Source organism: Eublepharis macularius, chromosome 10 (genome assembly GCF_028583425.1).
Source record: "Eublepharis macularius isolate TG4126 chromosome 10, MPM_Emac_v1.0, whole genome shotgun sequence".
In the NCBI taxonomy this organism is placed as follows: domain Eukaryota; kingdom Metazoa; phylum Chordata; class Lepidosauria; order Squamata; family Eublepharidae; genus Eublepharis; species Eublepharis macularius.
In genome coordinates, this window is record NC_072799.1 from 4,004,020 (window position 1) to 4,027,253 (window position 23,234).

General features: G+C 46.6%; 1 protein-coding gene across 1 annotated transcript in view; it reads right to left on the reverse strand.

Moving 5' to 3' along the window:
- FBXO41 (F-box protein 41) overlaps nucleotides 1-19,793 on the reverse strand; it is a 48,792-nt gene extending 28,999 nt beyond the window's left edge. Inside the window, exons 1-2 of the mRNA XM_054990642.1 lie at nucleotides 19,057-19,793; nucleotides 4,296-4,506 (exon numbers count right to left, since the gene is read on the reverse strand). Of these exons, the coding sequence (XP_054846617.1) occupies nucleotides 4,296-4,506; nucleotides 19,057-19,793 (948 nt within the window). The remainder of the gene's footprint in view (nucleotides 1-4,295; nucleotides 4,507-19,056) is intronic.
- Nucleotides 19,794-23,234: the final 3,441 nt, after the last annotated feature.

Consider the following 23,234-nt stretch of genomic DNA (forward strand, 5'->3'; position numbering starts at 1 on the left):
GTTTCCTAGGCAACAGGGGATGAACTTCCTGCAGACCTTCTGCTGACCCGGAAGTGAACTGCTGGCCCAGAAGTGACGATTTTCTGACCCAGAAGTGACGTTTTCACGAACCAAATGAACCAGTTTGCAAACCAGGGGCAGGTTCGTGAAAGTTCGTGGTTCATGGTTCGTGAAATTTGATGAACCACGAACCACATGGTTTAGTTTTTTTCCAGTCCATGCCCACCTCTAATGATGACGTCACTTCCGCAAGCAACGTCACCACACCAGTTGCATGCAATGTCACTTCCGTAAGTGACGTCTTTGTGCCGTCCACGTGAGCCCCAAACGAAGCGCAGAAACACTCCCGTGGGTGGTGTAACGGCAGCACTTATGGAAGTGACATCGTCATGCTGGTAGGGAGCGCATGCATGGCGCATGCTCCTGAGGTGCCTGCCAGTGATGGGCAAGCTCCAGGAGCTTGCCCCCTCCTGCCAATTGCCCAGCGATCCGTGGACAAGGGGGCAAATCTCTAGGAATTTGTCCGCCACCGGCGGGCACCTGGGAACTCTATGCTGGAGGAAAGCACTGCTGTTAGTGGAACAGATCTATAGACTGTACAGTATTGCCTTCAATGGCTGAGTAGATTGTGAAAATGATGGAGTTAGCGAAGAAGGCTAAACTTATAGCTCTGATCAGAAATAGAACACTGTCTACCTTTATGGTTAATTGGAAACCCCTTATTGACTTTCTGGGTGAGATGAGAAAAAAATGAATTGACGATTTGCGGATTTGATTTTTAAGACGATAGATAGAAGGGGGGCAGTATTGAAAAGGTAAGTTTTGGAGGTATCAAAACTACAAGTATAATGTGTGTAAAGATTTATTTATTTATTTGTTTGTTTGTTTGTTAGATTTATAGCCCGCCCTCCCTGCGAACGGGCTCAGATATGTTAGTTGTAGAGAAAAATGGAGAATGAAATATGTATTATCTGTATTTTTAAATTTTTTGTTCTTATCTTTTCTCTCTCTCTTTCTATTCCTTTTCCTTTCCGTCCTCTTTTCTCTTCCCTTTTTATCGAGCTTTTAATTTCATTAATAAAATAAAAAGTATTATGGGGGGGAAAAGATCTATAGACTTCAGTTCATTGGGCGGGGGAAGATTTTTTTATTTTGTAGTTTGGGAAAAGAAATGAAAGATTCCATGGAGAATTTATTCATCTTGCAGCACCAACCTCAGATCTCTCCTCTGCCATCAAGGATGAGATTTAATCTCCACAGCTGCTTTGACTTGAACTTTTCTAATCATTTAGTGCCTCCCCCCATTTACAGTTTTAGGGGACCAGTTGGAAAGTCAATATTTATGTCTAATGCTGCCTTACCTTGAGTTAGACAATTGACCCATCCAACCCAGTACTCTTTATGACAAATTAGACAAGACATCCATGACTTGGAACTCCAATGCACTTTGGGGATGCCGCAAATTTCCTGCAAAGCTGTTCGGCAATCAAATGAACACAGTTCGACATTGACGACGACGGTGAGCTGATCATGGATATTTCGGATTGCATCGAGCAATTCAAAGAGCTGCCGAATGAGTTTGCAACTGGAAAGGAGCTCAACTGGCAAGGGACTGAGCACCCCAGTGCACTCATCGTGGTGTGTGCGTGCGTGCATGCTTGTGTGAGTGCTGCTTTGGCAATGGGGAAGGGGGAATTACCCCAGTCCCCATAGCAACTTCCCCACTTCAAAAGCCCCCATCAGAGCTGCTGTTTTCATTGTTAGGGGCAACCTAGGCCGATTCCAGACGACTAACCTGAAGGCGCTGCATGCCGCCATGTTCCGGATCGCGACGGGGAAAACGCGAAATATCGCGTTTTCTCGCACGAGTTTGGCGCGACGTCGCAGCATGCAGCGCCTTCAGGTTAGTTGTCTGGAATCGGTCCTATATATTTCCACCAGTGGAGCAACCAGCAGCTCTGGGAGGTGACTGAGCTTGGAAAAATAGAGGGAGGGCGAACAGTTATCCCACCCCCTCTGCCAAGCCACAGCACCTACGTAAGGCTCCCAATAGCAATCAAAACCACACTGGAGAGCTGTTTGTGGATGTCGTTGTCATCTCTCATTTAGCTTGATCCTGTCCAGCAGCCACTTTTGATGGCTGGGCAATTTCAGGGCTTGTTTGTTACACATATTCTGTGTCACTCAGCCTCAGGCCTTCCCTGAAGCGCCTTGAAAACTTGCCTCCCTTTCGTCTGCCATCAGAGTGAAAGATGACAGTTAGTCATCTACTGGTGCGGAGGGCGATCTCAACTCCCCTCTGTCTGGAGATCAGGGGGTGGGGCCACTGGCCATGTGACCATTTTCACGGAGGGTGATTTAAACTTTAAAAAACTCCCCCCTTGTTCCAGCTGACCCAAAGTGACGTCATTCTGCGGTCCTGAGTTCCACCACTGAGTTCCACCACCTCTTTTCCCAGGAAAAAAAGCCCTGGTCACAGCTCTCTTAGAGCTTTCTCAGCCCCACCCACCTCACAGGGTGATTATTGTTGTGGGGATAATAATGACACATTTTGTAAACCACTCTGAATGGGAGTTAAGTTGTCCTGAAGGGCGGTATATAAATTGAATGTTGTTGTTAACTCTCCGAAATTGGCAGGGGTCCCAGATGTGGCCCAGCCTCCCCTGAATTGCTATGAGCGACCCTGGGCCCTCAACTGTTTACTAATCTTCTGGGAGCATCGGCCACTACTGCAGTCCGGTAGACTGATGCATTAAGCTGTTGGAGGGCTGGAGGAATAGCTCTAGGTGGCCATTTGGGCTGCGATTGGCCCACCAGCAGGTTAGGTAATGAGAGCTGCAAGGAAGAAGTAGCAGGTGAAGAGAAAGATCCGATTCCTTACCCCCTCCCAGCACACTAGTTCTCCCTTGCAAAATGCCTCCCAACTACTACTTTGCAACACAGAACCCACAGCCCGAGGGTCACGCACACCTTCAGTTCCAATTATACACAATGTTAGACTTAATTTGAGACTGGTCCTGATTAGAGATCGGCACAAACAGCAATACGAACTTAAAAAAGGCACGAGCTGTTAGTAAGGGCCCATTCTAAACGAACAGGTGGTCGTTGCAAGCCTCCTTCCTTGCTGTTCGTCAAGCCAGACAATCTGGCACCTGCAATCAATTCCCTTGGCAACCGGAGGCAGGGACTGCCTGAACTCTGTCTGAACTCCTGCTGTTGCCCTGGAAACCCCAATCTAAGCCCAATTTAGCTTGATGGGAAGGTCTTCCTTTCAAGTGTGGAGCTCCAAATTTGTTACAAGGAAGCAAAGAGTAGAGGGGAGGGGGGCTCCCAGCTCTGGTTTTGCAGACAGTGAGGGAGAGACAGTTGCTGTTGGCATTTTGAGAGAGAGACAGGGAGAGTGCATTGGAGCTTGGATTTTCTTTGTGTGTGGTGGGATAGAGATCTACTCCTTCAAGTTTCAGGGCTGCTGCCAGGCTCTGGGCCAAGCTATTATTTATTACTGGTACCTTTCCTGCTGCCTGCTTAGTTAGGGTTTTTGGGAGTGGTGTGGCAGGGATATTGATGGCTGGAGGAGGGCCTGCTGGCCCCCATGAACAACAAACAACGAACATGTTCGTGAACAGGTCATGTTCGTCAATGTTCATTGTTCGTTGTTTGTGGGTGGCAACGAACAACGAACACCATGTTTGTTTGTTTTTCTGTTCATGCCCATGTCTAGTCCTGATCCACAGATCAGCAATGGATTGCATATGCACTACTGCAAGCAATGATCAGTGGGTTGCCCTCGGAGAAAATGGTCACATGGCTGGTGGCCCCGCCCCCTGATCTCCTGACAGAGGGGAGTTTAGATTGCCCTCTGTGCCACTCCAGCAGTGCGGAGGGCAATCTAAACTCCCCTCTGTCAGGAGATCAGGGGGCGGGGCCACCAGCCATGTGACCATTTTCGAGAGGTTCCGGAAAAAAAGCCCTGGTGACTCCCCTGATTTCTCCAGCACAAGAATAACACTCTTGGACAGTCTGGAAGAACATTCAGAGCAAATGGAGCCTCCATGTTCAGAGACAGTATATCTTTGCATAGTTCCCGGGAACATACAGCCGGGGTGTGCCGTTTCTTTTGCACTCTGCTTGTGGACCCCTTGGAGGCTCAGTCTAGAAGGCTTTTTGGATGTTCTTATGACTGAGGGAGGGGGCAGAAGGGGCTTGCAGACATTGGCTACCTTCCTTGTCTCTCCAGGGAGTCCTGCCTCTCACTCCAAGACCCACCCGTTGAGGGCAACGGCCTCACTACACACCGGTCTGCCTGTGCTCTTGGATCCAGGCACGCTGCACCTCCCCAGGCTGCAATTGGGGGTGGTCCCACAGCTACTACTGATGATCTGGAGCTGCTTCTCAGCTCGGTCGGCCCGGTCCAGAAGCTCTTCGATGAATTGCTGGAGGCGCACTTTGGCGTTGGCTTCGCGGGCCGCCGTCTCCTTCAGGAACTGGTCGATTTGGATCACCTCCCTGCGTGAGGAGACAAGCGCAAGACAAACCGTCACCTTCCTTAGGACAGGCTAAATGAGGTCACATGAAGCGGCCACATGGCAAGCCAGACCATCGGTTCATAGAGCGCTGCGCAATCTGCTGTGGCTGACAGCAGCAGAGAAGGGTCTTTCACATCACCTGAGACCTTTTACCTGGACATGCCCGGGATTGGGACCTTCTGCATGCAGAACTGTGCCCCTAGCCCACCAATGACTCATCTCAACTGAAGGATGTATGATATAAAATACGTAGATAATGTTTTTGGAAAGAATTCACGATTCTTTTGAACATGCTTTAGCTGGTATGGTCTCTTAGTGGATGCTGAAGCTGTCTTATGTTGAGTCAGACCTTCACAGAAATCATGAAATCATAGAAACATAGAGCTGGAAGGCACCCCAAAGATCATCTAGTCCGACCCCTTGCACAATGCAGGAAATTCAAAACTACCTCTCCCCCACCATTCTTACTCCATGCCCAGAAGATGACAAAACACCATCAGGATCCCTAGCCAAACTGGCCTGGGTAAAATTGCTACCTGACCTCAAGGTGGTGATCGGCATTACCCTGGGCATGTAAGAAAGGGTCCAAGAGAACTAAGAACTGGTGTGACCCTTCCTGCCCTCCCTCTCATGATCTGCCCAAGTTCACAGAATCAGCATAGCTGTCAGATGGCCATCTAGCCTCTGCTTAAAAAATCCAACGAAGGAGAGCCCACCACCTTCCGAGGAAGCCTGTTCCACTGAGGGACTGCTCAAACTAACAGGAAGTTCTTCCGAATGTTTAGCCAGAGACAGTTTTGATTTAATGACCATTTTCACATGTCTCGGCATAGTGCTAAAGTCACAGAATGAGGCCATCTTTATGGAGCAATTTCTGATGTCATTGCGCCATGATTCCGTTTTCGTAGCACGATAATGTCGGAAATTGCACCATGAAGACGCCCTCGTTCAAGTTGGAAATACGTCTTGTGTACAGAGAAGGCAGAAGACACAGAGCACCTGCAAGGGGTAGCGGGTCTGACAGTCAGATAGATGGCAGAGCGGGACCCTTCTTGCCTCCTGTCCTTCTTGCATGTCTCCAGATTGCTATTCTTAGGCTACTTCCTGCTTCTTCCCCGAAGTTCCCTCCTCCCTGTTTACTGAGGTAGTTAGTTCCTATTCTGTGTCTCTCCTTTCTGTCAAAGTTGTAGTTCCTGAATAAACTCTCTTCATTCACTCCTTAATAGACAAGGGCACGAACCACCCCCCCCCAAATCCAAACTAGGAGGTTTGTGGGGCTTAAATACCCCTTTCCGGCCACTTAGCAGCAGCAGGGAAAGGGGCATCTAACAATTTAAATGGCCCTTTCCTGCCTTGCAAGCGGCAGGTCCCTTTAAACTATCAGCTGGCAGGCGGCGGGGAGATCCCGCCTGCCAGCTGATAGTTTAAAGGGACCTGCCACTTGCAAGCTGCAGGAAAAGTTTATATGGCCATTTCCTCGGGGAAATGGCCATTTAAACTGTCCCTTTCCCAATACGACCCAAATGAACCTGAACCAGTAACCAGTTCGTGGAAGTTCATAGAAAGGAGCCTCCACGAGCCGTGGTTCGCGAACCCCGAACCGGCCTGGGTTGTGCGGTTTTTTTGGGTCGTAATCAGATTCGTGCCCATCTCTACTCCTCAATCAGACTCAAGATCATTCCTAAAATATACCAGCGCTTCCAGTTCCGTGAGTTTAGCGCTATGCCAAAACATGTGAAAACAGCCAATTTGAACATGTTGGTTCTAGTCCAACCTTCTGGGGCAATGGAAAACAACTCCATGCCATCCTCTACATGGCAGCCCTTCAAGTACTTGAAGAGGGTTATCATATCACCTCTCAGGTATCTTGTCTCCGGACTAAACATTCCAAGCTCCTTCAACTTTTCCTCATAGGACTTGGTCTCCAGACCCCTCTCCATCTTTGTCGTCCTCCTTTAGACATGTTCCAGTTTGTCAACATCCTTCTTAAACTGCAGAGCCCAAAACTGAACACAGTACTCCAAGTGAGGTCTAACCAGGGCCGTTTCTAGATGGCTTACCTGAAGCCACTCCATGCCGCAATGTTGTGGATCGTGCCGGGGAAAATGCGAAATATCGCGTTTTCTCACGCAAGTTTTGTGCGATGTCGTGCAAAACTCATGTGAGAAAATGCGATATTTCGCGTTTTCCCCGGCACGATCCACAACATTGCGGCATGGAGCGGCTTCAGGTAAGCCATCTGGAAACGGCCCAGAGCAGAGTAAAGCAATACCATCACTTCGCGTGATCTGGCCCATACTTCTATAGATGCAGCCCGAAATCGCATTTACCTTTTTAGCTGCTGCATCACACTGCTGACTCGTGTTCAGTGTATGGCCTGATAAGACCCTTGGGCCTTTTTCTCATGTGTTACTTTCAAGACAAGTCTCCCTCATCCTGTATTGATGCATTTGATTTCCCCCCCCTACCTATATGCAGAACTTTGCATTTATCTCTGTCAAGGTCCATTTTGTTAGTTTTCACCCAATTTTCCAGCCTGTCAAGTTCACCTTGAATCCTGATTCTGTCTTCTATTGAATTTGCAACCTCTCCCAATTTAGTATCATCTGCAAATTTAATGAGCATCCCCTCTATTCCTTCATCCAAGTCGTTTATAAAGATGTTGAACAACACAGAGCCCAGGACGTGTCCCTGAGGCACTCCGCTTGTCATTCCTCTCCAAGAGGATGAGGAACCATTTACAAGCACTCTTTGGGGTGTGATCTGTCAATCAATTACAGATCCACCTCACATTAGCAGGATCCAAACCACATTTTACCAACATCTCAACAAGAATTTCATGCAATATTCCAGCACAACATAGGACATTGCTTTTTTACATGACAGCAGCGGCTAGACTTTTGTATGCGCAAAAGTGGAAAGTACAAGAAGTGCCAACTATCGAGGACTGGATTCACAAATTGCTGTACATGGCGGAGATGGATAAACTGACAAGAAAACTAAGATCCAGGACAGTTTAACACAGATTGGGAGAAGCTGAAACAATATTTGGTGAAAAAATGGGAGGTGGGAGGAGAACTGTGGCAGTTTGAAAATTATTGAAAAAAAACAAAAGAAGAGAGAAGTGACTATACCGGGGGGAGGAGAGTTAAAGAAGAATTACTAAGCAATTATTCTATTTGATTATTCTATACAGTATTAAGTAATAGTTATTATGTGATATATAAGAATAGAAATTAATTAATTATGTTGCTGGCAGATAGGGGTGTAATTGAGAATTAACAGAATTAAAATTCATGAATACAAGAAGGGGGGAATGAGAAGTAGCATATAGAATATAGGTTAAATTGATTGACTTATGCTGAAGGTATTTTTGGTTATAGCGATATTTAGAAATGTGTAGAACATGGGTCAAATTGATTGACTTATGTCGAACGTATATTGTGTTTATAGGTATATTTAGAAATGTGTAGAATATGAGTCAAATTGATTGACTTTATGTTATAAAGATAAGAGATATAAGAGATATAAGAGGAAGTAAAGAGTAACATATAGAGTATAAGTTAAATTGGTTGACTTATAAATGTATTCATCACTTATGAGTACTCAAGTTATGTATAGGGAGGGATAAATTGTTTGTCCCATATTGATGACATTAGAATGAATAAGTTAGAGTACAGGATATTGAGAATATTACCAGTATTATTACTATTGAATAACATGCCAGGAATGTATTAGTTAGTTGATAAGTGAAGGGAAATTGACTTAGCACTGTGTTATAATAGACTAGCTTAGAAGAGTGTGAAAGTATATGTTTAATTGACAAAATAAGTTGAAATGAGTAGGGGAAGAATAGACAAAGGGTTGGAAAACTGTTGGAAGTCAACAAACGGGGGGGGGGAAGGGAGGGGGTTAGAACTGGAATATTAAAGTAATTTGATTGTTATAAATGACAAAATATTTCTAATTCCAATAAAAATTTAATTAAAAAAAAAAACAAGAATTTCATGCAGAAGTTCCAGGAGTTAGCTAGAGATCTCCAGGAATTACAACTGATCTCCAGGCCACAGAGATCAGTTCCGCTGGAGAAAATGGCTGTGTTGGAGAGTGAACTCTATGACATTATACCCTGTTGAGGTCTTGCCCATCCCCAAATCCCACCCTCTCTCCAGATTTCACCCCCCAAATCTCCAGGAATTTCTCAACCTGGAGCTGACAACCCTATGTGGAACTTTATCAAAAGCCTTACTGAAATCAAGATAAGCTACGTCCACAGCATTCCCCTGATCCATCAAAGTAGTAACTATCAAAAAAGGAGATACGGTTAGTTTAACATGACTTGTTCCTGAGGAATCCATGCTGGCTTTTAGTAGGGTTGCCAGCCTCCAGGTGGTGGCTGGAGATGGCTTGCAGTTATAACTTATCTCCAGCTAACAGAGGGGAAAATGGCTGCTTTGGAGGGAGGACTCTATGATATTACACCCTGCAGAGGTCCCTCCCCTCCCCAAGCCCCACCCTCTCCAAGCTCCACCCTCCAAATCTCCAGGAATTTCCCAACCTGGAGCTGGCAACTCTATGCAGTTCCATGGTTGCACCAATGTGCAATGTGCAATGTGCACCAATGTGCAGAAACTAGGCACACAATTCCCTGCGCCAAGCAGCGCGGAGGGCAATCTCAACTCCCCTCTGTCTGGAGATCAGGGGGCGGGGCCACCAGGCACGTGGCCATTTTCAAGAGGTTCCGGAACTCCGTTCCCCCGCGTTCCAGCTGAAAAAAAGCCCTGGGGAGAGATGTGAGTTCTTCTCACCCAAGATTCTCCCTAAACCTTCACTGATGATGTGCAGCTGAAAGCAAGCACGATGCAGCATTATTGTGGTAGTTTTCCCTCCCCCATCCCCTGCAAACAGCAGTTGATGAAGTAAAGCAAAGCGATGGGAACTGTGAAGACATTTCCCCCCAAGCATATATTACTGGAGAGGCGTAGAAGGAGAGAGACTTGTGCGTCCGACTAAGCACGCTGTAATGTGGGATAGGCGGATCCATATATTGAGCGAGTTATGGTGACTGTTAGCCAACTCACATCTACCTTGGTGGAAAGCATTGCTCAATGGGAGACTGCATGCTTGCACGCAGAAGGGTGCTAGATCCCCCCATGAAAGGAGCTCAGTTACCAGGCCTCGGAATATCCACTGCCTGTCAGAGAAGAGGTTGCTTGGCTAATAGACCATTGATCCGGCTATAACTGTGTATTTGAAGGGCAGTTTCATAGGAGAGGGAGATGTAAAGAAGGATTGAATTTTGAGCTGGGCGTCTTGGAACCGAATCACCTCCACCAACACACCACACGTGCTGAGTTCTGCGAAGATCAATTCAAGAAACTCACGTCTTCATTTCCCTTTTCTGCTGTGAAACTTCTCCCCCCGCCCGCTTCAAGCTTCCTTCTGATCACCTTCCCTTGTTCTCCACCCTTTTCCTTGAAACACATTTACACTGAACAGCCCATCGAGTCGGAGTCCAAGCACTCGCCAAGCCTTCAGGGGAACTCTGAAAAGGTCACGGTATCTGTGGCTCAGAATGTAGGTCAGTTGCATTGTGGAGCTGTGGACCGGCCATCAAGAAACCGGGGCATAGGGAAATGCCATGCTGGGGTGCAGCTCCGGGAAGCAGCGAGAGCAGCTGAGGACGTCCCTGCAATTTAAAGGTGGTTTCATGCAGCAAAACTGGATTCCATCCTGTTGAACCAAGACCAAAGCGGCTATGTGCTCAGTGGTGAACCGTCCCTCCCTTTCAATGCTCTCCATCCCCGCTGTCCCGCCTGCATATATCCAGAGTGGCTAGAAAACCTGCATCTCCAAGCTGCTCAATCAACAACCCCCAGGTACATCTGGAATTAAGGCCTAATCAATCAATCAATCAATCAATCAATCAATCAATCAATCAATCAATCAATCAATCAATCAATCAATCAATCAATCAATCAACCAACCAACCAACCAACCAACCAACCAACCAATCAATCAATCAATCTGTAGTCTGATTTTGATTTAAGCATTTTGGTGCTGTTATAGCTGTGCGAGGAACATGCACAACTCAAGGCAACACAGTGGCTGGGATTGGAGTGCCACCAGCTAAGAGGAGAAGTAGGCCAAGCCTGAGTGCAGGGGCAGACGCACATGAAATGGAATCTGTGGGTTGTGTTCTAATCTCTGCTGTGATGTCACTCAAGGACTTCTGTTTCTCCTAGACTTTATGGTATACCGTAGAGTCGGCCTTCTCAAGCTGCCATTTTCTACAGAGGAACAGAGTTTTGGAGTTTGGAGATCAGTTGTAGTTCTGGGACAGCTCCAGGCCCTACCTGTAGCTTGGTAACCCTTGAAAACACTCTCTGGACCTCCTGGAAGCAGAGGATTTGTCTCGGTGGGTCAGGGGTTGGGGCAACAACTCAAGCAAGGAATTGGAATTCACAAACCTGTCACCTTGCCAATGAATGTTACAGACAAAAAGGGATGGTCTCAAACAAGCCACGTTAACAAAAGGACCCATAAAGTCCTAAGAGACCAAACAATAATTTATATATTTTTTAATTATGAACGTGCAAGGGTAATGTGTGCAAAAACATTTATCTATATACTTATTCACAATATATCCCTACTAATTCAATCGTTGGGGAAATGCAATCAATATACTTAAACCAATGCCAAATAAATATATATTATTTCATCCAATAAGAATCACAGTTCATCACGTTGTTCGTAAGGTCTATCCGAGTTCATACAGGCAGTCGAACTCCCAGTGTGTTCTGCCTACAAGGAAGAAGAAACAACAAGATAATACTATCCTTTGTAAACTTGGATATTGATACTTATCTTGTGAACTATACTGTACGAACTCGGATAGACCTTACGAACAACTTGATGAACTGTGATTCTTATTGGATGAAATAATATGTGTTTATTTGGCACTGGTTTAAGTATATTGATTGCATTTTCCCAACGATTGGATTAGTAGGGATATATTGTGAATAAGTATATAGATAAACGTTTTTGCACACATTATACTTGCACGTTCATAATTAAAAATACATATAAACCTTGCCAATGAAACCTAGGTGCCCTCAATCTCCAATAAGTTGAGGAAGCAAAATAGGGACACCATGTGCCCACTTATGTCAGGCAATTTCCTAGTAATTTGGTCTGTTGGCCACTGCTGCTCCAACTGGTGGTTGGGGGAAAAGAAAAAAGACAAAAAAATAAAAAAGAGGCTCTGGCCTGGGTGCTGGTACATCACATCCAGGTACAACCTGGAAGTGACAATGGGTAGCTCTAGGAATCTCTGGAAACTCTATGGCAGAGTTTTACCATAAAGTTGCAGTGATTCCCAGAGCTAGCCATTGTCACTTCTGGGTTGTACCTGGAACTGAGGCATTGATGTTGGTGGCATTGCCGATGTCACATTCCCCCACATTCCCACCCCCTAACCCTTCTGCCTGAAGGACACCCAGCTACACCGCAGTGTTACACTCTAGACTCAAGTTTGGCTTCTCACTCTTCAGGGCAGGGCTGGGGCATACGGGAGGCTGACATTACTATGTCAGTGTTCAGCTGGGCTCACACTTCTGTAGAATCAGCAACTGTTCACAGCAGTGTTGTTTCATGAAAAAAAAAACCCCACACTACGGAGTAATACGCTTTTATCAGAACCAACCAAAATAACCACAACTTAGGGCGTGCAAACTTTTGGAGTTTCTCAGAACTCTTTGTCAGCCCGGATGTGAAATTCAAAAAGGTGAGGAACTGGAGGCTGAAGGGGAAAAAAAAAACATTTCTGGGTGTGTTGGCAGGGTTTGGTGCCTTTATTTTTCTTAAACTGATGATCAGAGGGCTTAGATTCCTGTTTGAAATAGGGTTGCCTGCTCCAGGTTGGGAAATTCCTGGCGATTTGGGGGGGTGGAGCCTGAAGACAGCAAAGTCTGGGAGGGGAGGGACTTCAATGGAGTATAATGCCATAGAGTCCACCCTCCAAAGCAGCCCTTTTCTCCAGGGGGACTGATCTCCGTTGGCTGGAGGTCAATTGTAATTCTGGGAGATCTCCAGCTACTACCTGGAGGTTGACAACCCTACCTGGAAATCAGACTTCCAGATTCACCCAGAGGCAGCTGGGGTGAAGAAGCAAAAGCCCTTGTCTCTCTTGCGAATTGGAGCTGCACCCAGCAGCTGTTTGCAGTTAAGAAACAGCACGGCATTCTTTGCACCTCTGCCAGGATTCTGACCATTTTCGAGCGAGATTACATCTGGAGTTCCAGTCCAGCATTGTGTGTCATGTGCTCCTTTAGCCCTAAACAAACTGTAGTCAGTGGCCACCTCTATGAAACCCACATGCTGTGTGTGTGTGTGTGATCCCCGTAGGTTGCCAGTTCTAGTTCAGGTGGAAACCATGGAGACCGATCCCCCGTTACTTGTTTTCGACTACTGCCGATACAGAATGAATCGCCCTCTGTTGGGTTTCCTAATCGCTGGCTGTCCATCAGCTTAATTGGTTGTTGACCAGACTGGGGTGGGGGGAGCGATAGATGTGCTTGAACTCACAAGAGAGAGAGAACGGTTTGGCGCATCAGAATGTGGGAATGCTGGAACATTTTAATCCCCATTTTTGGTAATTGGTAATGTGTGTGTCAACAGGGGTAAAAATATGCACAGCTGCCTCCCAAGTTTCCTTGTCTTCCTTCTTATTTTTATTATTTATTTTATTCAATTTAAATGCCGCTCTCCCCGCAAGTGGGCTCAGAACGGATCACAAACGGTAATAAATACAATAAAAACAAGGTAGCGTAAATTAAATTAAAACATATCGATCAGTACAATAAGATCTATGTAAGACAGTCGCATCCATATTATACATCCACCAAACATTCGTTTCGTCACGCTGATTAACTATATGGTGTTACGACATAATTACATTATTACATTACTAGCATATCTGTAGGACTGCCTCTCCCTATATGTGCCCCAGAGGACGCTCCGTTCAGGTGCTAAACAACTACTAGTGGTCCATGGCCCCAGGGAGGCCCACCTAGCCTCGACCAGAGGCAGGGCCTTTTTGGTCCTGGGTCCAACCTGGTGGAACGCTCTGTCCAATGAGACCAGGGTGTAGCAGGATTTATTATCTTTCTGCCAGGCCTGTAAGACGGAGCTGTTCCACCAGGTGTATGGTTGGAGCTGAGCTGGGCCCCCACCGGCCAAATAAAGGAGAACGGGCCCTCCCTACTAGAAAGCATCCACCGTCTAATTTTCTAAGCAATTTTTAAGTGAACGGTTGGGTGACAGAATTCAGCTGATTATTTCTGTGCTGCTCTTTTGTATCTTTTGTATTTTTAAATATTTATATTATAATACTGTTGTTTTAAATTGTTAATATGTAAGTTTTATTGAAATGCTTTTATGGGATGTAATCTGCCCTGAGCCTGCTGGTGTGGGGAGGGCAGAATAGAAATCAAAACAAACAAACAAACACATTAACTATGTGATCCCTGATTGTCTCGCATCAGTGAAGGCCAAACTACACGTTACACTTGCCGCTTGGTCCCCATGAGGACTTGCAGCAGGAAGGCAGCTCCAAATTCCCTACGGGAACTCTACTTAGAAGTGTGGCAGGGTCCCGATTCTGATCAGGATGGTGATGCAAAGGAAGAGGGGCTCCATTCATCCTCATGCCATTTTCTTAATCTGAATGAAGCAGCACATATTCTGACCGGGACTCCGTATTGGTCCAATATAACACTAGTTTTGCGCCAGCTGCACTTGCTCCCGGTGGAATTCTGGATCAGGTTCAAGGTTCTGGTTTTAACCTTTAATGCCCTTAGTGGACTGGGACCAGCATACTTGGGGGACTGCCTCTCACCTAGGGTTGCCAGCCTCCAGGTAGTGGTTGGAATTACAACTGGTCTCCAGGCCACAGAGATCTGTTCAGCTGGAGAAAATGGCTACTTTTGGGGGTGAACTCTATGGAATTATGCCATGCCAAGGTCCTTTCCCTCCCCAAACCCCACTTTCTCCAGGTTTCTCCAGGTTTCACCCCTCAGATCTCCAGGAATTTCCCAACTTCAAGCTGGCAACCCTACTCTCACCATATGTTCCACGGAGACTGCTCCGTTTGGCAGATAAACATCTACGGGTGGATCCTGGCCCAAGGGAGGTTCGCCTTGCCTTAACTAGGGCCAGAGCTTTCTTGATGCTGCCCCCAACCTGGTGGAACTCTCTGTCTGTGGAAATGGGGGCCTAGACAGATTTATTATCTTTTGGCCAGGCCTGCAAGACAGAGATGTTCCACCAGGCATATGGGGGTTGAGATGGGCAGGCCAAAAACCCGGCCTCCTACCAAGGGGAGAAGTGTTGCCCCCCTCAGACTGTTTTCGTCTGGCAGCTGGCCACCCTGCCCCACGGATCTGTTTCAATGTTTGGTGAATATGCAATATGGGTGCGACTGTCTTATATAGATTTTATTGTAATGACTGAGATGTTTTAATCTAAATTATGCTAACTTGTTTTTATTGTATTTATTAGTGTCTGTGATCTGCTCTGAGCCCGCTTGTGGGGAGAGCGGAATATAAATTGAACAAAATAAATAAAACATAACAACAACAACAACAACAACAACAACATTCGATTTATATACTGCCCTTCAGGATAACAATGCCCACTCAGAGCAGTTTACAAAGTATGTCATTATTATCCCCACAACAAAACACCCTGTGAGGTGGGTGGGGCTGAGAGAGCTCTGAGAGAGCTGTGACTAGCCCAAGGTCACCCAGCTGGCTTCAGGTGGAGTGGGGAATCAAACCCGGTTCTCCAGATTAGAGTCCCACGCTCTTAACCACTACACCAAACTGGCTCTCTGGGGGATGTTATTTTACCCTCTCAGGGCATTTCCAATTGGAAAAATGGTGCAGGGGAGGAGGCAGAAGTCTCCCTGCCAAGATCCCAACCAGAACTGGGTCCCTGGAGGACTTCTAAATAGAGGTCCCATGGGGAATGTGCAGCTGGCTTGGGGACGGAAATCCCTGCAGTGACCACGTGGCAAATGTAATGTGTAGTTTAGCCCCTAGGGCAAGAGATAGCTGGGAGGGAATGGCACCAAAGCAATAGCAGCAGACAGGGAAACAAATGTGAAAAAAGCCAAATTAATGGAGGGCTTTTTCGAAGGAGCTCTTAGTTCTCTGTTTCACTCTAAAAAATCTCACGGTAAATATACCCGGCAGCACAAGCCACATATTCATAAAATACCTATGCAGTGAGCAGCCTGATCTTGAAGCATGCATTTAATTGAAACCAAGGTGCTGATTCCATCTCCATGCAAACGCCCTGTTTAAATAAAGATCAGGGAGGTGGGAAATACCAGAGGGAGCTGTTTCTAGAAAGGAATACATTTTCGTGTAGCCACTGTGCGCTTTAATATTCAGCTTGCTTTCCCTCAAGGCCTGCTCTTCTCTGGACCGCTGAAACTGTTCCTTCACAGCATTTGCACTGCAGAGATGGGGGGGGCATGGGGGGGAGCAACAGCTGTCTCTTGTGGGGAGAGACGGTCCAGAGATATCTGTGATTTTTCTGATGTGAAAGTCACATATTTGCTGGCGTGGATATGTGACCCACGCAGGCAGTAAGTTGAAAATGTTTTTGTTGGAGGATCAGTGAAAACAGTCAGGGGTTTAATTGCGGAAGAAAAATGCACAATTAAGCCAGTTGTGCATGCCATGCGCAACACATCATTCCGATCTGCATGATATTGTTTGAAAATCTGATTTTGAATGAGGAAATGATGTGCAATTAAGTCAATTACACACATGATGCACAGCTATGATTTGGGAACTGCCAAAACACCCTTTGGGAAAAAAGGTATATTTTCATTTAGAGAAAAATGGAGGAATATGTGCAATGCCAATGCTTGCAAGGGCAGGAAAATCCACACAAGTAAATGGAAAACTGTGTAAATCTCTTCTTGTGGGTTGAGGAAAAGCAGGCCTTCGAATACATAGCAATAAATCTAGAGTAAGCGCAATGGAATTCTAGGAGGAGAATGTTGGCAGAGGAGAATTCAGCGCTGTCCCTTTCCTCAGGTTTCAAAGGGGGACAAACCGAAGAGCAAGAAAGATGGAAAGGTCAGAGGGGCCATTCTGTTTACTGCTTTGACTATCCTTTGATATGTAGATTGCTATTCTCAGGATTTCCTCCTCCTGACTTCCTCCTTCTTCTCTTTCTGGTATTGTTCCAGGCAACATCTCTCACCTTTTCCTCCCTCTATCTTGGAAGTGTGTATGCAGGATTTGTCCTAGCATCCATGCCCATTCTTAGACTAGGTAAGTAATTAGGATCTCTCTCTCCTCCTTTCCTATCAGAGTATAGAGTTCCTACAATAAAGAACTCTTATTTCCTTTCTAAATATAATCAAGAGTATGTTTTGTTATTTTCTCTCCTGCTTTCACTGTTAAACAATAGACTCTGCTAATGGCCCAAACATGGAATCCTTTAATTGGGTTTCTGGGGCCAACGTACGATTTATTTATCAGAGAATCCTACACATATTGATAACAGAGAGCCCCACTCTACCTAGTCAGTAGCTACAACATCTATTTCCTCACTGGGTGAAACTGAATTTGTATCCAGCTGCCAACTTTGCCTATTTGGATAGTGGAAGTTTTCTTGTTTTGATACAAGTTTTCTTGTTTTGGGGCTGAGTTTTGGAATTCTGAAACATTTTATTGTTGCAAATGAGCTGTCACATATAACATGTAGGTCTGAAACAGAGCACATGCTGGGTAAAGACCGTCTTTTCTGAACAGTGGGGGACAAGATGCTTCTGGGAAGCTGATGCACCTTCCTGGAGGTGAAAGCCCTCCCTTGCTATTAGCCCTCAAGCACCAGCTATTCAGAGACATACTTTCGGAAAACCACTGCTTCTGGTGAATCATTGAATGCACTTAATTAAGTAGTAGCGAACTACCCTGAAATAGATGGGCGCTCTAAGATAACAGAAGCAGCAGAAGGAGGCAATCGGCATCTAGGGTGGGGAGGGATAGGGTAATCTTTTCTGATTTCAGCAAAATAATGCGTGAAATCTAACTTGAAGACTTCATTTCAGACAAGAAATTGGCCCAACAGAACATAAACAACGGGCATGTTGCCTTAAGTGGGAGATGGTGGCAGAAGTCACGTCTCGCTTTATTTCCGTTTTCAAACAAAGTGGGAAAAGATGCAGCTTGGTGAAATCTGCAGGAGGCCCTGGATTGAGAAACTGGACATTGAATTAAGCATTCTAAGAATTTTAGCCTTCATTTAACACACACCCCCCTATATACAATGTCAATGGAGCCGATGTCTGGTGAAGTGGAATCTCGGATGTTGGAGCAGGGACTGAGCAAGAGCATAAGAACATAAGAGAAGCCATGTTGGATCAGGCCAATGGCCCATCCAGTCCAACACTCTGTGTCACACAGTGGCCAAAAACCAGGTGTCCTCAGGAGGGACACTAGAAGCCCTCCCACTGATTGCCCCCCCAAACACCAAGAATACAGAGCATCACTGCCCTAGACAGAGAGTGCCATCCATACCTTGTGGCTAATAGCCACTGATGGACCTCTGCTCCATATGTTTATCCAATCCCTTCTTGAAGCTGCCTATGCTTGAAGCTGCCACCACCTCCTGAGGCAGTGAATTCCACATGTTAATCACCCTTTGGGTGAAGAAGTACTTCCTTTTATCCGTTCTAACCCAACAGCTCAGCAATTTCATTGAGTGCCCACAAGTTCTTGTATTGTGAGAAAGGGAGAAAAATACTTCTCTCTCTACCTTCTCTATCCCATGCATAATCTTGTAAACCTCTATCACGTCACCTCTCAGTCATCGATTCTCCAAGCTAAAGAGCCCCAAGCGCTTTAACCTTTCTTCATAGGGGAAGTGTTCCATCTCTTTAAGCATCCTAGTTGCCAAAAGGTGGGCTTCCCCCCACACAGAAAAATCATGCAAACATATGCAAATTTAATCAGTGCAGAATTCTGACTTTTTTAGTGCTGGTGACTGAATTAGGGTGGGAAAGAAGGGTGAGGGGACCCGTTTATTTAAATCCACAATTTCCACTCTGCCCCCCACCCTCCCTTGAATACAGCTACAGAGGCCCACTCCTCGCCCTGCGGAGAAAAGCAGGTTAGACCCAGCCTTTTCGTAGGAACCAAGATTAATAATGTTTTAACCCCACCCCCAAGAGTTTGGAATATCTCTTCCAGAGCAGGAGATTAACCCTTAGGTTGCCCCGGGCAGACAAATGGAAAGTTTATTTATTTAAAGTCAATGGTGCCAGGCCCCTCTGAGACCCCTCTAACGTAATACTTTAGTGCACCCAGCATGCTTTGTTATTGCCAGATGCTTTTACAGGACACAGATGGAGATGATGGTTGAGTTACCCTGATGCATCCACCCACATTCTACCCACCGTCATCCCACCCCTGCCACAGGCCCCAAGACCACAGAAATTTGGACTTACTGTTGCTTCCGGGTCAGCTCTTGCTCCTTCTGTACCAGATCTTGCTTGAGGGAAGCCAACATTTCCACGCTGACGTCCACTTGCCGGGAGAGCTCCACAGCCCGCTCTTCCAGTTCCTGCTTCTCCCGGCTGAGCCTGATACTCTCTTGCTTGGCTTTCTCTAACTCCGAGCTCTTCCTGTCTAACTCCACTTGAAGCCGGCCAACCTGCGAGGCAATCTTCTGTTCCACTTCTTCGGTCAGTTTCTCCAGGCGCTTGTCCACTTCCAGTTTCTCAAAAGCTCGGATCTTGAGGCGGGTCAAACCTTCCTCATAAGCCGCATCCACTGCGGCCACTGCGGCGGCTGCAGCAGCAGGTGGAGTGGAGGCCGAGGTCATGGCCTTGCGGGTGAAGATCTCCGTCAGTGGGATCTCGATTTCGTGTATGTAGCGGGATGACACTGGCGACGAAGACGGCTCCTGCTCGTCGGCGGGGATGAGGTCGCAGGTGAAGCGCTGCTCCTTCCCCTGGAAGGAAGTGCTCTCGAAGATGTCTCGGCGGGTGGCTGGGGTCAACAAGGTGGCGTCTGGTGCCAGGGGGAAGACGGTGGCATCGCAGATGCTGTTGGTCTTAGAGAGGACATAGAGAGTCTCGTAGGTGTGGTTGTACTCCAGATGCGCCCGCAGAGATGACAGGCTCCGGAAACGCTTGTGCTCCCCGCAACGCGGACACCGGTAAGGCAGGTCCAGCGAGGCCATCCCTCAGCCAGAGCCACACCACCTGCCGTGAAGCCCTCCTCCGCAGGAATCCAGCCGCCGGGCCCCTGTCATGGTGCAGGCATGTGGGCGGTGCGAGGAGCGGGACTGGCAGTGCAGGCAGGACGGGGGCGCAGCAGGACAGAACGCCAGTTCCACAAGGTCATTGCTGGGGAGGGGATGGCAGGTGAAAGCACACAGGATGCAGATCCCAGTTCCAGACCCAGAATGGCCTGGCCAGCATCAGGCTTGGCTGGTAGCGCTGGAAGAGAAAAACACATCAGCAATTTTTGTGGCACTGATTCTCTTTTTGCCCACACTTGCCGGTCTCTTATCATCGCCTAGCTGTTTCTTTAGCATTTTTAATCCCACTTCTCCTCTAGAGAGTTCAGAGAGGAGACGTTTTCCTCTAGATTTCTAATTACAAATCCCTACCTTTGCCCCTAACCTCCTGCCCTTGAGCAACTGATGCATGGAAGAGTAAAATAGGAACCTGGATGAATATGAACTCAATGTGATGTCTGAATGCAGCCCTAGGACGCTTGTGAAAGAAGCAAGATTTGAACTGGGGCCTCCCAGGCGATTCTCTTGGTGGCTTTAAAGCATCAGTTCCAGATGAACTGAAGGACTTCGCTACAATGTGCTCCAAACTCGTGACGCAGACCATCAAACAGACGGATAGCAAGCATTGATCCCCAGACAAATTCTAAAGCCAAAGCCATGTAACGCCCTTAATTCAGACCAACCACTATAACACCAATGCACATGCAAGCTTTTGAGTTCTGAAGACCTCACGAGCCTATCATTTTGCTTAGGAATAGATTTGGTGTGGAGCAGATTCAACCCCCCCCCCCATTGCTTTGGGTCTTCGGGAGGTCAGAAAAACCCACAGCCTTCCGAAGCCTCCATTCAGTGATGCTGCCCTTTCTTCCCACTTCTCGGAGTTCCTGAAAGAAATTGGGTATCACCTGCTTCACTCCTACAAGCTAACTTAGGAATGATCGATTTCAGCTTTGCAATTTCAAGCACTCCAGAGACGGCAAGCTTATCCACTGCCCCACCACTTCAGACAGCTGGAAAAAGACATCCTACCAGCTCCACTTTGCTTAGAAGATGTCCCCCTGCCTTAATTTGGCTGACCTGGCCATGCGGATCCATACTATGGTTACCTTGAGGCTAGGCTACTGCAATGCACCCTACATGGGTATGTCTTTAAAGACGACGCAGAAACTCCAGTTAGCACAAATGCCATGGCCTGGATATTATCAGGCGCTAAGGAGAATCGGCATATTGTTCTCACTCTGCAGAGTCAGAATTGGTAACCGTTGGTTACCAATTAATTACCTGGCTCCATTCAAGGTTGTAGCTTTCACCTAGAAAGACCTTAATGATATTGGTCCCTGTGTACAAGCAAGACCGCCTTTCCGGCTAGGTTCTGCTGTGACGGCTCCCATCATCAGAGCAAAGCAGTGTGAAGGTGCCATCCTGCAAACAGGTAAAATCGGCAACTGCTGTTCATGTGCATTCTTGGTGGTAGCTGCCACGTTAAGGAATCATCTGCTTGATGATAATGGGTGCTTTCCATGCTTCTATGGTTTTGCAAAATGTGCAAAACAAAACGGTTCAGGAGGGCTTTCTTGTAGAGCGAATAGGGTAGAGGGAGTCATGGATCAGCTGGGTTTCTTTATTCTTCCAGTTCTTCACTCCCAGCCCAACTGCATTATATCGTTTCACTAGGAATCTTTGATGATTGTCTGCCCCGTGGGGCAGAGTGGTAAGCGGCAATACGGCAGCCCAAGCTCTGCTCACGAACTGAGTTCGATTCTGGTGGAAGCCGGGTTCTAATAGCCGGCTCAAGGTTGACTCAGAGCAGAACCACAAGTGACAAAAGGCACAGGTTGGACACTTGTCAGCTTCCCTCAAGTTTTGATGGGAAATGTAGGCGTCCCGGTCTCGCAGCTTCGCTCTCTGACTGCTGTCCAACGGACTTTTCAACTGTCACTTGTCCAACATTCCGCCAAGCGGCCTACATTTCCCGCCAAAACTTGAGGGGAGCTGACCAGTGTCCAACCTGTGCCTTTTGTCACTTGTGGTTCTGCTCTCAGCCTTCCATCCTTCTGAGGTTGGTAAAATAGGTACCCAGTTTCCTGGGGGTAAAGTGTAAACGACTGGGGAAGGCAACGGCAAACCACCCTGTAAAACGTCTGCCAAGAAAATGTTGTGATTCAACATCCTCCCAGGGGTCAGTAATGACTTGGTGCTTGCACAGGGGACTACCTTTCCCTTTCCTTAGGGAGCTAGAGAATATCCTTAAAGATAAAGATGTCTCTCTGGGAACCAAGATCAAGATAATCCAAACAGTGGTATTCCCCATTGCTATGTATGGATGTGAAGGGTGGACAGTGAAGAAAGCCGACAGGAAGAAAATTGATTCCTTTGAAATGTGGTGCTGGAGGAGAGTTTTGCAGATACCATGGATTGCCAAAAAGACAAATCAGCAGGTACTAGATCAAATCAAGCCTGAATTCTCCCTAGAAGCTAAAATGATAAAACTGAGGCTATCGTGCTTTGGTCACATCATGAGAAGACAAGATTCTCTGGAAAGGTCAATAATGCTAGGAAAAGTGGAAGGCAGTAGGAAAAGAGGAAGACCTAAAACGAGATGGCTGGACTCAATCAAAGAAGCCACGTCCTCCAGTTTGCAGGATCTGAGCAAGTCTATTAATGATAGGACATTTTGGAGGTCTTTCATTCATAGAGTCGCCACAGGTCGGAGGCAACTTGATGGCACATAACACACACACACTTTGATGATCGATTCAAATGTTATATTTTGTAATCAGCTTGCTGAATGGCTGAATCGTTCTATTGTTCTCGTCATCTGCCTTGATTCCCCGTGTGAACGGCAGATGATAAATGAAAAGAAACATGTCATCCAAAACCCTTCTTTAAAAAAACCTGTTGGTTTTAAAAACCAACCTGAAATAGGGAGTACGAAAGTAACATTTGTAAGAAAATATCCCCCCTCCCTATCAGCTTAGCAATTATCCACCCACAGACATCACATCCTGGGATATAGCATTGGCAGGTTTAATAAGAAGCTGCTACTGAAAAAAAGAAGCATGGCAGAGAGATATGGCTCTTCTGGTTTCTTTCTGCTCCTGTATCTGGGTGGAGAAGACCCATGTACACACCCAGAGTTCCTCGGGAGAAGGGCAAAACTCAGCTAAACCATGATCGATCCTTTTCTGTCGGCATAAGGATTCCCATGGATCTTGCATGCATATTGCCTTTAATGCATTCTTGCAATTAGAATGGGGTCAATTTGCGGCAAAGACCGGCAGGAGTCCCATTTATTTTTCTTACCACACACTTGTACAACCATTCCTCTGGACCTACTGATGGGAAGCTCCCGTAGAATATGAACCAGGAGGGCTTGTTCTG